Source organism: Histoplasma capsulatum (genome assembly GCF_000150115.1).
Source record: "Histoplasma capsulatum G186AR genomic scaffold supercont2.10, whole genome shotgun sequence".
Lineage (NCBI taxonomy): Eukaryota > Fungi > Ascomycota > Eurotiomycetes > Onygenales > Ajellomycetaceae > Histoplasma > Histoplasma capsulatum.
Window position 1 is genome coordinate 894,175 of NW_025544810.1, and position 13,682 is coordinate 907,856.

The following is a 13,682-nucleotide window of genomic DNA, read 5'->3' on the forward strand; positions in this document are numbered from 1 at the left end:
ACCATGTCAGTCAAAGAGATTCGATCAGACATGGCTAAAATGATTTAACAAATGCCCGAAATCCGGGCTGCTTGCAATAATGGTCATTGTCAGTAACATCCAATCAACATGTCTCAGGATTCCGATGTTGGAATTGGCTGTTTTAAGAAGACCTTGAGAGCTATAACATATGTATACCCCGATGGGCACACCCTGTTGTAGTTCAATGTCAAAGTTTAAATGTAGGACAATGTCACCTTACCTGGTTTTAAAATCTTTGTTTCGTTCTAGTTCTTCTTGGCATATCGGGGCTCGTGACACATTCTTCGGTCAATGGTCTGGAAGCTGTATTTTCCAAGCTGCCCTATCATCGAAAGTCCTGAAAACAAAGACTTCCCCTGATTTTCATTGAGATATCGTGGACCGTTAGAGGAGAATGGGAAAGCCAAACTGAACACGGATCACAGAGAAAACTCGTCGAGTACTAGAATTCACTGACAGTTGGGAACAGGAAATTGACCGGATCAAACAGTATTCCAACATGAGAGAGTTCGACATTGATTCGAATGGCTAACCCACAAATGGTGCTATCATCAAAAGTGCATCTTGCGTTCCTTGGCCATTACAGTGTACAGAACATGTGCATGCGTATTTGCTGCTTCTACCAACGGTCGAATTTGGTGGCATCTTGCCTTTCGCATCCACATTTTATGCCTTGACCCAACATTCTACAGGGCCAAGATCAATGTTTGATACTCAGATATCCAGATGACTATAGAGCTTTAGAAGAGGCACAAAGGTCGGAGAGAACGAGCAAAATGTCTCTCAAATCTGTACTGTTTATATCGTCCAAGCAAGGCAACAACTTCATAATTTTCCCCTCGATTTACAGCAGGAACATCATATGGCCGCGACCATATGTCAGTTCATGGGAAGCCGAGGACATCGCAGCGTTAGGAGTCCCTCGCGAAGATTCAACAGTGGAGTTACCGCACCCTTTCCCGTCACCAGCTGCAAGGTTTAATTCATCCATGCTAATCGTTCAAAACCCCAGACGCTGATCCTGTTTTGGAGTCGAAGGTTCGATTCCGTAGAAAATTCGCTGACGACGAATCAAAGCGAGATACATTTTGCCAATACCAGGACTTAGGATGGATTTTACCCCGGTTGGATCCAGATGCAGGAGCAACAGTGTTAATCCGCAAGCAGTGAGGATATTGGCTGACAAGGAGGGAGAAGGGAGATTTTCGCCGACAAGGCGGCAACATGGACGAAAGAACGAAGGCTGGGTTTCAGGATATCATGGATAGTTAAGGAATCAGAGCCTGAATTATCAAGAGGGCTTCTGGCCAACCAGCATCCTTTTTTCTTGCCATTTTCCCCGCTATATGAATAGTGTGTGGGACGATACCCGCCGGCCCATCAATCAAAACTTTTTTATTGCCAATATATTTAACACAGCTTTTCACTGCGTAAAATTGGGTAATGATGTATGTTGTTTTTCTAGGCCGGTGGAGGTATGCAGCAGTTTGCTGGTGGCCCGAAAAGTTTATATGCAATCAAATGTCTGACGTAGGAGGGGTGACGCTAGAAAGAACCACCAACTCAACCTCAAGAGAGCTCTAAAGAATAAAACTTCACCACTACAAGATCCAACACACTGTCCACAAAGAGAGGCGATAATTTGCCTAGCAGCCTCCCCGAGGTCCTTCTGAGTTCCCTTTTGAGTTCCCTTTTGAGTTCCTTTTTTTTGTAGTTTTGCTGTCCACTTCATGACCTTCCACGAACTGCTGCGACCTGGATAAAAAACCGATAGGAGCAAGCCCGTCTTCATCATGCCACTCCTTTAAAATTCACCGCGCGGATTTACATAGACTTTGCAAGATGGAACGTACGAGGATCGCAAAGGTAGGGGTGGACAGTTGCTTCGAAGCCCGTCGAAAGCACCCAGATAGCGCTGACATTCCGATTTTGCCTGTCCTTTAAGGTGGATAATGTGACACTTCTGAGGCGGGGGGAACAAGTCCTCGGCACCCTGCATCTAACACCTCACCACCTCATATTTTCGCATACCCCGCCAGCAACTGCTACAAGTGCAGACCAACAGCAGGGTGATAATACGATCCCGAAACCTAAAGAGCTCTGGATCACATATCCGATCATTTCCTTCTGCACGTTCAGACCGGCAGCCGCATCCTCGAGGCAACCCTCCTCGATACGCCTCCGATGCCGTGATTTCACATTTGTCTGCTTCTCCTTTCCCAACGAGTCTAGAGCGAGGGATGCATACGAGAGTATAAAGTCATGGACATGTAGGCTTGGTAGGATCGAGAAGCTCTATGCGTTCACCTATCAGCCCCCACCTCCGGAGCGGGGTTTTAACGGATGGAATATCTACAATCCACGGGAGGAATGGCTGCGCTTGGGTGTTGGAAAGCCAGATTCGAAATGTGGCTGGAGAATATCCACTATCAATCAGGACTATTCGGTAACACTAAATCCTGATTCTTCTCTATAGGATTAGACAAACTGACATCTGGTGTGCAGTTCTCACCCACCTATCCTTCTCTTCTCCCGGTTCCTTCGATGATGTCGGATAATACGCTCAACTATGCCGGGAGATATAGGTCTAGGGCTCGGATACCTGTCCTTACTTATCTCCATCCTGTCAACAGTTGTTCCATTACCAGATCCTCTCAACCGCTAGTGGGTGTTCGTGGGAAGAGAAGTATACAAGACGAGAAACTTCTAGCAGCTATTTTTTCGACATCCCGTCCGGAGAGACCTCTTGCGAACTATACGCCTCCGTCATCCTTGGAGGCTGAATCACTAAATTCCAGCCAGGAAGAACAGCCAAGTGTTCCGGCTGATTTTGAATTATCCAATGCTGAGGAGCTTGAAGACGAGGTGATATCTGCGGCAAGGGAGGAAGGTGCCGCAAGCCAGCCCCAAATTTATGGAGCGCAGCAGCACAATCTTATCGTCGATGCGCGTCCAACCGTGAACGCATTCGCGATGCAGGCTGTCGGTCTAGGGTCCGAAAATATGGACAATTACAAGTTCGCGACCAAGGTTTACCTGGGGATCGATAATATTCACGTTATGAGGGACTCACTGAATCGCGTTATTGATGCGCTCAAAGAATCTGATGTAACGTCATTCGGGCCAAGCCGAGATCAACTTGCGAGGAGTGGATGGCTTAAACATATCAGTGGGATACTCGACGGAGCGGCTTTAATTGCGCGACAAGTCGGCTTGCAGCATTCTCACGTGCTCATTCACTGCTCGGATGGATGGGATAGGACTTCCCAGTTGAGTGCGTTAAGCCAATTATGCCTTGATCCATATTATAGAACGATGGAGGGATTCATGGTTTTAGTTGAAAAGGATTGGCTTTCTTTTGGTCACATGTTTCGCCATAGATCTGGGTTTTTAAATAGCGAGAAATGGTTCCAAATCGAAAATGACTTCCTGGGCGGAGATGCTAACCGCACTGGTTTTGGCGATGCCGGTGGTGCGGGAAAAGCGCTCGAAAATGCCCTCCTCAGCGCCAAGGGCTTCTTTAACAGAGATAATATGAGCCGGGACTCCCTAGGTGATTCAGACGCGGAGGCGTTGGATTTGGATAGCTCTAAAAGACCAACTTCGCGGATATCTACCCCGTCAAATGGTGTAGAGGTGACAAAGGTCAAGGAAACCAGCCCTGTTTTCCACCAGTTCCTCGATGCAACATATCAATTGCTATATCAGTATCCTACACGCTTTGAATTCAACGAACGCTTTCTTCGCCGACTTTTGTATCATCTCTACTCATGCCAATACGGGACGTTCCTCTTCAACAGCGAAAAGGAGCGCGTGGAAGCGAAAGCCAAGGAAAGGACAAGAAGCGTGTGGGACTATTTTCTTGCTAGGCGAGAACAGTTCATAAACCCACAATATGACCCCGTTATAGATGATAATAAGAGAGGTCGGGAACGCCTGCTTTTCCCTCGGCCTGGTGAAACGAGGTGGTGGAGTGAGGCCTTTGGCCGCAGCGATGCAGAAATGAATACCCCGCGCAGCGGTGGCATACCTCTGGATAAGGATTATCCCTCTGGTTCGAGGACACCTGTACTAACTGGGGTTGAGACTTCCGAACGCTCTCTCGGTAGCTATGCATCTGTGCAACCAACACCCACTAATACTAGCAGTATGTCATCAGCGGGGATGGCAGCACTTGCTGTGGGCCTATCGGGTTTAAGCCTACCTACTGGTCGAGAGAGCAGCCAGGGAAGACGAACTGAGGAGATGGAGAATAAGGAGATGGAGGTTGAGATGCAGTAGATTAGATGGGGCACTATTCATGTGGTGCCTCCCGCTCTCCTCTTTTGCTTTGCCTTTGCACTTGGGATTTTTGGACAGTGGCGTTTAGTCTACATACATCATCTCATATACAAAGGGTTCTCTACTGGCCTCGAATGGAACACGAGCCCTTGTAAGGAATAGCATTTTTATTCTTTTTTATCATTCAGTAACAAAAATTAGAAGGGGTATTTATATTTCAACTTTTCTCTGGCAAGTCCGCCATCAACAAACAGTCGTGGGTATTCTTGTTCCAGGCACTAAATCAAAACGGGCCTAGCGGCACCAGCTGTTATCCCAAAGCGGAATCAGGGCAAACCCCAAGCCCTACTTCGATATATCCCCCACTAAAACCTACATGCAAGCGAATTCTACCTCACTGCGAAGAACGAGAAGCAGCACTACCAGCTGTCGCCGTCACCAACGAAGCGCCTTCCCCCCTCGAATCCTTAGTCCCTGCCGGTCCCTGTTTCTTTTTGTCAATATTATAAAACAAACAAAAGTAACAAATTGCAATCATGGCTGCCGTCCAAGGAGCGATCTCGAAGCGCCGCAAGTTCGTGGCTGACGGTGTTTTCTACGCTGAGTTGAACGAGTTCTTCCAGCGCGAATTGGCTGAGGAGGGATACTCTGGTGTTGAGGTCCGGGTTACTCCCACGGTTACTGATATCAGTACGTCTCACTACATTTTCTATATTTTTTTGTTTAGATTGTGAGATGGAGAAGGGTGAAAAATCCGAAGAGGCTACCCCAGTTTATGTTGTCATCGGGGCCACGCAAACATATATGGGAAAAGGAATCTCTTTTTTTTTTAATCTATATTGCATTGCATTGGGCATGCTGCAAAAAGGAATACTGATGAAAAAGTGGGAATGACACAATGAGAACTATGCGGGAACGGCCACTGAAGGAGGGCCATATAAACTTCCACATCTATCGAGACTAGACGATACACTAACCATCTCACTCTTCTCGTTTGTGATAGTCATCCGTGCCACCCACACCCAAGAAGTTCTGGGCGAACAAGGCCGCCGCATCCGCGAACTCACGTCCCTCATCCAGAAGCGCTTTAAGTTCCCCGAAAACTCCGTCTCTCTCTACGCCGCCAAAGTCCAGAACCGAGGTCTCTCTGCTGTTGCTCAGTGCGAGAGCTTACGATACAAGCTTCTTAACGGCCTTGCTGTTCGAAGAGCATGCTATGGTGTTCTTAGATTTATCATGGAGAGCGGTGCGAAGGGTTGCGAGGTTGTTGTGTCCGGAAAGCTCAGAGCTGCCCGTGCCAAGAGCATGAAGTTCACTGTATGTTCTATTTGCCTTTGATTCTGAAGCACCACGATTATTTCTCATGGTTGGAATACTTGAAGAGTTGGAGGTTTTCCATCGAATCAACAATACCTATCCCTCATCCTGTCACTCCAAAACATCAATCACCAGAAAAGAATTCCCCTTCAACATCTTGAACATCTTAACCCATCAACATTAACATCAACTAACCCACACAATCTAGGACGGCTTCATGATTCACTCCGGCCAACCCGTTCGCGACTTCATCGACAGTGCCACCCGCCACGTCCTCCTCCGCCAAGGTGTGCTCGGCATAAAAGTCAAAATCATGCGCGGCAGCGATCCCGAAGGGAAGTCGGGTCCCCAGAAATCCCTTCCAGATTCCGTCACCATCATCGAGCCCAAGGAGGAACAGCCTGTCTTACAACCGCTCAGCCAGGACTATGGTGCCAAGGCTCTTGCAGCTCAACAATTGGCCGAGCAGCAGCGATTGGCCGAACAACAAGAGGCGGAGGCTGCGGGCCAGGCTGCTGGTGGTACGGAAGGTGCAGTGGAGGGGGCTCAGGAGTGATTTTTTGCTAGTTAATGATGAATGGAGCTCGTTTTTTTTAATGTTTTAATTTTTTTTTTCCCCTCAAAAGGTCATGTGTTGATCTTGTTTGGCGTAAAATAAAGACAATGTTATTTTCCTTCCTCCCTTTTGTTCAATTAAGTTTCCCATTTCTTTCTTTTCTATCTGATGATTCTGTTGAGGTACATGGAGAACTCCTTTTTTCCTTCTAAGCATCTAAGCATGTATGTGGTGGATGTGCGGCCTCCCTACGACAACTTGATTGCAAATAAGATGAGAGAGAATCGGAAAAAAAAAGTAGGTGGGTCAAAAAGTACACGCGAAATCTTTTGCGATAGATGTATTTTTCCTACCTTGGTGTGTAGAGGAGCATGAATGCTTGGCATATTACGCCTACAGTTAAATCAACGCCCATATTTGTGACACCAAGGAAACCAATCTAAAGAAATGGTTTAACAAGCCTAATAATGCATTCATCTCCATTTCTTCGTCCCAGCTCTAACTATACCTGTGCAATGCGACTTAATAATTTTGAATGATGCCAGACGCCCAGTGTTTCTTTTTCCTTCTCCAAAATCATCATTCATACCGACAAACAAATCCATAGCACATCAAGAAAAGTGACTTATCGATTGATATGCTTTGCCAGCTCCGACGAACTCTAACCCGGCTCAATAACATTTGAATTTCTCGAGCGTAAGGAGAATAAAAGGTAGGGAACACAAGGGATATTAATTATTCCCGTATCATAGGAAAGTCTCAATGTTGATCTCCAGCGTGCTGACGGGATATTTCAAATCGAACTTCCCCAGCACCGTCGGGTGCAGAATACCAAAGGATCCAATGACATGATCCTTTCCGGAAATTCGGACGTGTACTGAGGCTGCATGGCCAGTGAAATATGTCGGATCTAAGATGAGCAAAAATTTTTTGAAAATTAGCAAAGTCCTCATCAGGTATTTCTCAAAAATGTTCCTCCCCAACCATTTTCAGGTCGATACTTTGGTGATGGGTGAACGAACCGTCCAACTCTTCAATCCAATACGACGCGTTCCCCATAGCCGGATTATCCAACCCTTCTTCCCCAATAGTAAACGCAGTCTTCAGCATAGCCATAATCCTATCGAGCAACCCATGTACAATCTCGAACCCACTGGTCTTCCCATACCAGGCCGCCGCGAAATGTCTCTCGTTCGTACTCTTACGCTCACGCGAAACATCCTTGAATGCAACATCACTGACCTCAAAGATCTTCATAGGGATCGCATGATGTTTATTTTCTCCAATTGTCTTCAAAAGGCCCGGCAGCAGGCTCGTGCGGACAACCTGAAACTCTACTGTTTTGGGATTCGCCAGCTTGACGGCTGTATTCCCATCATCCTTGCGGTTCAGCCAGGCGAAGTTCTCATCGTGCGAGCAGAGTATAAGGGGCATGACTTCAGACCAGCCGGCCATCGCGGCCTCTGTTCTGATGATATCGGTGAGTTTATTTACGGGCAAGGGTTGCGCGATTGTGCCAGATATATTGGGGAAGTATCGCGGGAGTTCATTGAAACCGTATGCGATGGCAACGTCTTCCATGATATCTGCTTGATGGAGCACGTCTGCGCGGGTTACAGGGACCCGAACATCGACTAGATCGGGGGAAGTTTTGGACGGCTCAGCAAAATAGGACATGCGCTTTAGGAGATTGCAAATTTCTGCGGCGGATAAGGAGAGACCACAGCATTGGTTAATGTAGGATATACTAGCTTGGGTAGGACGAGGGCTTAGATCGGGGGTCTGGCGAGTTTCGTTGTTGTGCGCTGATACTATTCTCACAGGCTCCACTGTGAAGGGCTCTGATGTATATTGAGAGAACATAGTAACCATGATATTATTCACAATCTCAACTTTAGTCTTATCAGTTGCCGTATACTCGAGGAATACATTTTTGGTGTTTAAGGTGATTTTCGAGTGGTCGCCATTGATAATTGGTGGTAGCGAACAGACTACACGGTTTGAGTCATAAATCACGGGATATACAGGAGAATCCCGGATAATGTGAAGATATTTCCCTATGTGTTTATCCTTCTATAGGAATATTTTAGTATTGTGGTGTCAATGGCAAAAGAAATGCAGTGAAACATTACCTCATAGAACTCCATCATCTCCTGTCCATTCATCTTCCGTGTTTGATTTAAAGGGACGAAGCTGATATCCTTTGGAGGCAAAGCCTCATAAGTGAACGGCCCCTTGAGTTTATCCAAATCATGCGTTCCAATGGCCACCAATGTTCTTTGCCGGGCAAGGTTTTGGTGCAGTTTGTCCTGAAGAGCAATGAAGGATTCATATCGAGCTTGGTCGAAATGGATATTCCTAAGGATGGCGCCCGAAATATAAGGGCGGATTTTCATCGTCTAAATTTAAAGCTCAGTAAATGCCAACGTTTACATATATATGGGTGTTTATGCCTATTTCTCACCTCCTCTTTTACGATAATCGTTTCCAGTTCTCCATTTGAAGGTGCAACAAGGCGATACTCGGGCGACAGAGTTCGTTCACGGAAGATATTCAGCATGAGAGCAATGCCCTCGATGCAGAGGAGATCATATCTAGAAATACCTTAGTTCAGATCATATTACATAGCATAGACGTATAGCAGTAGCCAACCGATTCGCAGGGACCTCAATCTTCAGTTGCGGAGGTTCTTGTTTTCCATTTACAAACGGTCTTTCCAAGTTTTCGGTCTGTGATTGTTTAGAATGCATAGGCCAGGATGGGTCAGACAAGGGGTATATTACATCTTCGTCCAGTTCAAGGCCTATAGAGGAATACTGTCAGTCTGGGTATCCATAGTGGGAGGTTTGTGATACATAGGTGAGAGCACCAGCTAGGACGCATACCGAACTCAAAGCATAGTTGGTCGAACTCCTCTGTAGAATACCTGGCGCATTACAAAACAAGCAGATAAACAAATGAGACAGGTCCAGAGAAAGGTACAGAAGCCAATTGACTCACTTTCGCCCCAGTTCCTTGAAGAGGGCAGCTTTATCAACAGCAATGGTCGGCATGGTGGAGGCGTGGGCCTAATTTGCGACCAGGAAGTTCAAACGTTGCGCACACAGTTTTCTGAAACAGATATATTGGTGCAGATTCAATACGGAGGATTCCCTAAACCAAGCTCAGGGTATTTAGCAGATTGTCGACAGAAAATTGAAATTAGCTGTGGTGAAAAGCACAAGCTTTTTTTTTCAGCCAAAAGTTGATCGCTTCATGGAGGGGAAAAAGACCGTGAGTCAGCAGCGGCATTCCGTGTTGCACCGCCACAGCCAGCCCGTCTATTGGGCAGCCCACCAGCCACATTGCTGAAGAATCGACACGGAACAAAATACATCACAAATGCTATCCAACAAACAAAGACCAACTTTTGTCCGACCTTGTCACTTACCCTGTTCTTCCTGTAAAGCAGGTTTGGGCTTCCACTCTTGAGGATATCCAAGGTGCGTTTTGTGTTGATTGCACTCATGCTGCTTGTTTGCCTGGCGGCTTTTTGCGTTGGCGGTTGATTGGCCTGTTTTGTTCCCTAGGCTCAACTCACCCCACGAGACATCCCAGACATCCATACCTTGTACCTCACCATGACATCTCTCCCCTCCGTGCTGCTTCTTTGCCGCTCCAACTAAACCACTCGTATCTATATCCGTTGCTCTTAGGTCTATCTACGCCAAGGTCCACGCGTGGAATTCCCTTATCTGCATATCGGGTCCCTCTCTAGTTCTTCAACGATCTCCATAAGAACTCAATTGGCACGCCCCCCTCCGGTCGAACACACCTCCTAGAAAAACCTGTCGCGATATCGGCTCATTCTCCGCCTTCCTTCCCTTCCCTTAATCAATACACTCCTTTTCTAGCTATGGAAGGCCAGGGCGAAAATGATGAGCTCTACCCTGTCGCCGTTCTGATAGATGAACTGAAGGTATGCCCTCCCACTTCTCCTCTGGCCCCTCCATTCGCTGCGGCGACCAGTAAAACAGCACTCTTATCCAAGATATAGCATGAGGATGTCCTCCTCCGTTTAAACGCCATCCATCGCCTATCCACGATTGCTCTGGCCCTTGGCCCGGAACGAACGCGGGACGAATTGATCCCTTTTCTTGATGGTTTGTCTCGTCCAGCTTTTGCCTTGGTTTGCGGATCCGCCGACGTATTGAATGCCGCAAAATGCTGACCCAGACTACTTTCTTTCTTCCATCCAGACTCTGTCGAAGATGAAGATGAAGTTCTGACTGCGCTTAGTGAGGAGATGGGTAATTTCGTCGACTATGTTGGTGGGCCGGAATATGCACATATTCTCCTATCTCCCCTAGAGAATTTGGCTGCAATTGAGGAACCCTTGGTGCGAGAAAAGGCAAGTTGCCCTTTGGCTCCCAAATGAAATGGAAACCTGGTATAGGTACAACCAGACGCGCCCCATCATCTACTGACAATATATCGATATTCAGGCGGTTGAATCCCTCAACAAAATTTGTGGCCAGCTTTCTGCCAAGCAAATCGAAGAATATTTCATACCCCTCACCGTGAGCCTCTCGAAGGCGGACTGGTTCACCTCCAAAATATCTGCCACAGGCCTCTACAGTGCTCCATATTCCAAAGCCTCCCCAGCTTCGCAGCAAGGTCTTCGACAGCAGTTTGGACATCTGGTCCACGATGATACTCCTATGGTTAGACGCCAGGCGGCAAATAACCTCGCTAAGTTTACCAAGGAGATGACCACGCAAGTAATCATAGAAGAAATAATCCCTCTCTTCCAATACCTTGCAAATGACGACCAGGATAGCGTGCGACTATTAACAGTGGATATCTTGATTTCAATCTGCGAAGAGATCCCAAAAGAACAGCAGTCAAGTCACGGTGTCCTTTTAACCGCGCTGCGAAGTTTATTTGAAGATAAAAGTTGGCGGGTTAGGTACATGGTTGCTGATAGATTTGAGAAGGTACAGTAGAATTAAGATTCGGGTTTATGAATTGTGATCATCACCGTGTACATCAATACAAAGCTGACTGGTGACTACGTAGATCGCAAAAGCTGTTGATGACGAGGTGCTGAATCGGGATCTAGTTCCTGCTTTTGTGAAGTTGCTGAAGGATACTGAGGCAGAGGTCCGCACAGCAATCGCCGGACAGATTCCTGGTAGGAGATGAGTTGCGGCAGTACGTGTGGATATGTTAATCTAACACGTTTATAGGTTTCTGCGAGCTGCTGGATAGAGACACCCTTTTGAATGAAATAATGACTAGCATCGAAGACCTCGTGTCTGATCCTTCCCAACATGTGCGCGCCGCGCTTGGTACACAAATCAGTGGGCTGGCGCCAATACTTGGCAAGGAGGAGTGAGTGATGTATTCTCTCTTCTCCTGATACGATAGATTACTAATCCAGCTCGTTACTTTAGAACTATTGCACACCTACTCCCTATGTTTTTACAAATGCTGAAAGATGAATTCCCCGATGTACGCCTCCACATTATATCCAAACTGGAATTGGTCAATAAAGGTATGTCCTACACAATTCAATAAAAGATATAATATTACTGTCATCACTTACATATCGTAAACAGTTATTGGTATCGAGCTTCTATCCCAATCCTTACTCCCTGCGATTGTACAGTTGGCGGAAGATAAGCAATGGCGTGTCCGTTTGGCCATCATCGAATACATCCCCCTTCTTGCGAGTCAGCTTGGCGTAAAGTTCTTTGACGAACAGCTCAGTGCACTTTGCATGGGCTGGCTTGGGGACGCCGTATTTTCCATTCGCGAGGCAGCCACTCAGAACCTGAAGAAACTGACCGAAGTGTTTGGCGTGGAATGGGCGAAAAACTCTATCATTCCAAAGGTCATATTGATGGGCCAACATCCAAACTACCTTTACAGAATGACAACTTGTTTTGCCATTTCCGTAAGTCGAACGCCAAACAAAACCTCAAATTTTTATTTTTCGTCTTTATTTTTCTTGATTCTGTATTTAGTTTAATTGAGAAACTGTATCTCAACGAAGCTAATTGCGCAATGATTAGACACTCGCCCCAGCCGTCAACCTCAACATAATCGAGACCTCCATCCTCCCGATTCTGGAGCGACTTGTCGGCGATGACATCCCGAACATCCGTTTCAACGTTGCAAAATCTTATGCTGTAATGATAGATACCCTCCAACGCCTTCCCGCAGAAGGCACGTTGGCCGAACTCGAGAAATCCGGCCATGCAAGCAGTACTCCGGGCCCGCGCAACCACGCCATCGTACAGCAACAGATTCTTCCAAATCTTGAGAAATTGCAGCAGGATGATGATGTCGACGTGCGATATTTCGCTACCACAGCTGCAAGCAGCTTTTCAGAAGCCATGCAAACATCCCCATGACTTTCTCCCAACGAATTTGAAAAAAGAAAGATACATTTCAAATATCGCAACCTTCCACACCCACAGCACGGCCCTTTCTTTGTTTTAATCAATGGCTGACTAAATACATTATTCTCATGCATGCTTGTGTTGCTGCCTCTTCCTCTCACATTCGCGCTGTGCTTTATGAATTCGTTGACTTAGAGAAGCCACTTTCCCTTTCCTTTTTTTTTTCTATAATTGCTTGCGAGGAAGATACAGACCCAAACCCAGTAATCAACCTAGCTTTTCTCTCACATTATTTCTTACGAAATGGGAAAAAAAGGGGCGGAAGAAACCATGTGGAGAAGACATGCCCAAGTACTTGGAAAAATTCCTTTTTACCTTCTTAATTCTTTCTCTTTAATGTCAGGTTAGAAAGTGGAAATGGAAATCACCATGTGCCCTTTGACCAGTAAGTAAACAGGCAAGTATTGAAAACATTACGATCATCTTTTTCTCCCTCTTTTCTCCTAACCCCTTTGTGTTGTTCATTTTCATCCTTCCCAAGTCATCGTATTTCCTACCCCCTCGCGCACCGCACACCCTTACTCCTATTCCCCTTTCTTTTTAAACCCCCCAGATGTAGAGTACCAAGGACCTCTCTTTCTATCCGTCTTTCATGGGCGTGTGACATCCTATTAAGTTGCAAAGACATACGCATTGAAAGGAGGCAAAACGGTAAAAAGGGAGAGAGGGAGAAATGATGAGGGCCCAAGGTGGACAAAAGAATCAAGCAGAACAAGATGTAAGAGAGCAGAGAGCAGATAGATAAGACAAGAAATCAATTAATTCATTTTCTTTTCATTCTCTTCTCCTCGCTGAATGACAGTCGGCTGGCATTAGGCAACAGAAGTGTTCCAGGCATCCAAATCACGTGTTCTGATATTAATTCAACCTTCGCAGTTCAACATCGATCGTGGATGCAATCTTCTGTCTCATTGAGTTTCTCTACCTTTTGAGCTATATATATATTCAGCAATCAAGAGTGTTACATTCCTTTACTATAATTTCTCGAAAAACCTAGAAAATCTAACACATAAACGATTCCCTGGCGGCTCACCCCCTTTTTTTGATTCCTTCATGCATCG

The 13,682-nt window shown here is 46.2% G+C and overlaps 4 protein-coding genes across 4 annotated transcripts; 3 read left to right on the plus strand and 1 right to left on the minus strand.

Moving 5' to 3' along the window:
- Positions 1–1,863: 1,863 nt before the first annotated feature.
- On the plus strand, positions 1,864–4,302 carry HCBG_06960 (phosphatidylinositol 3-phosphate phosphatase; the record flags this gene model as incomplete). The annotated part of the gene is made up of 3 exons (XM_045434009.1): positions 1,864–1,887; positions 1,967–2,467; positions 2,527–4,302. The coding sequence occupies 3 exons, from the start codon at positions 1,864–1,866 to the stop codon at positions 4,300–4,302; spliced, it is 2,301 nt and encodes a 766-aa protein (XP_045285490.1).
- Positions 4,303–4,698: 396 nt separating this feature from the next.
- Positions 4,699–6,656, plus strand: HCBG_06961 (40S ribosomal protein S3; the record flags this gene model as incomplete). The annotated part of the gene is made up of 3 exons (XM_045434010.1): positions 4,699–4,992; positions 5,306–5,619; positions 5,828–6,656. 3 exons carry the CDS (start codon positions 4,839–4,841, stop codon positions 6,173–6,175), a joined length of 816 nt encoding a protein of 271 aa, XP_045285491.1.
- HCBG_06962 (phenylalanyl-tRNA synthetase subunit beta) lies at positions 5,857–9,298 on the minus strand (the record flags this gene model as incomplete). The annotated part of the gene is made up of 8 exons (XM_045434011.1): positions 5,857–7,085; positions 7,198–8,248; positions 8,308–8,574; positions 8,640–8,769; positions 8,828–8,904; positions 8,959–8,978; positions 9,061–9,101; positions 9,176–9,298. The coding sequence occupies 8 exons, from the start codon at positions 9,226–9,228 to the stop codon at positions 6,922–6,924; spliced, it is 1,803 nt and encodes a 600-aa protein (XP_045285492.1).
- Positions 9,299–9,581: 283 nt separating this feature from the next.
- HCBG_06963 (phosphoprotein phosphatase A) lies at positions 9,582–13,412 on the plus strand (the record flags this gene model as incomplete). The annotated part of the gene is made up of 10 exons (XM_045434012.1): positions 9,582–9,657; positions 9,871–10,133; positions 10,212–10,317; positions 10,414–10,565; positions 10,660–11,151; positions 11,234–11,348; positions 11,404–11,548; positions 11,611–11,711; positions 11,776–12,113; positions 12,232–13,412. 9 exons carry the CDS (start codon positions 10,071–10,073, stop codon positions 12,571–12,573), a joined length of 1,854 nt encoding a protein of 617 aa, XP_045285493.1.
- Between the last annotated feature and the right edge of the window lie 270 nt (positions 13,413–13,682).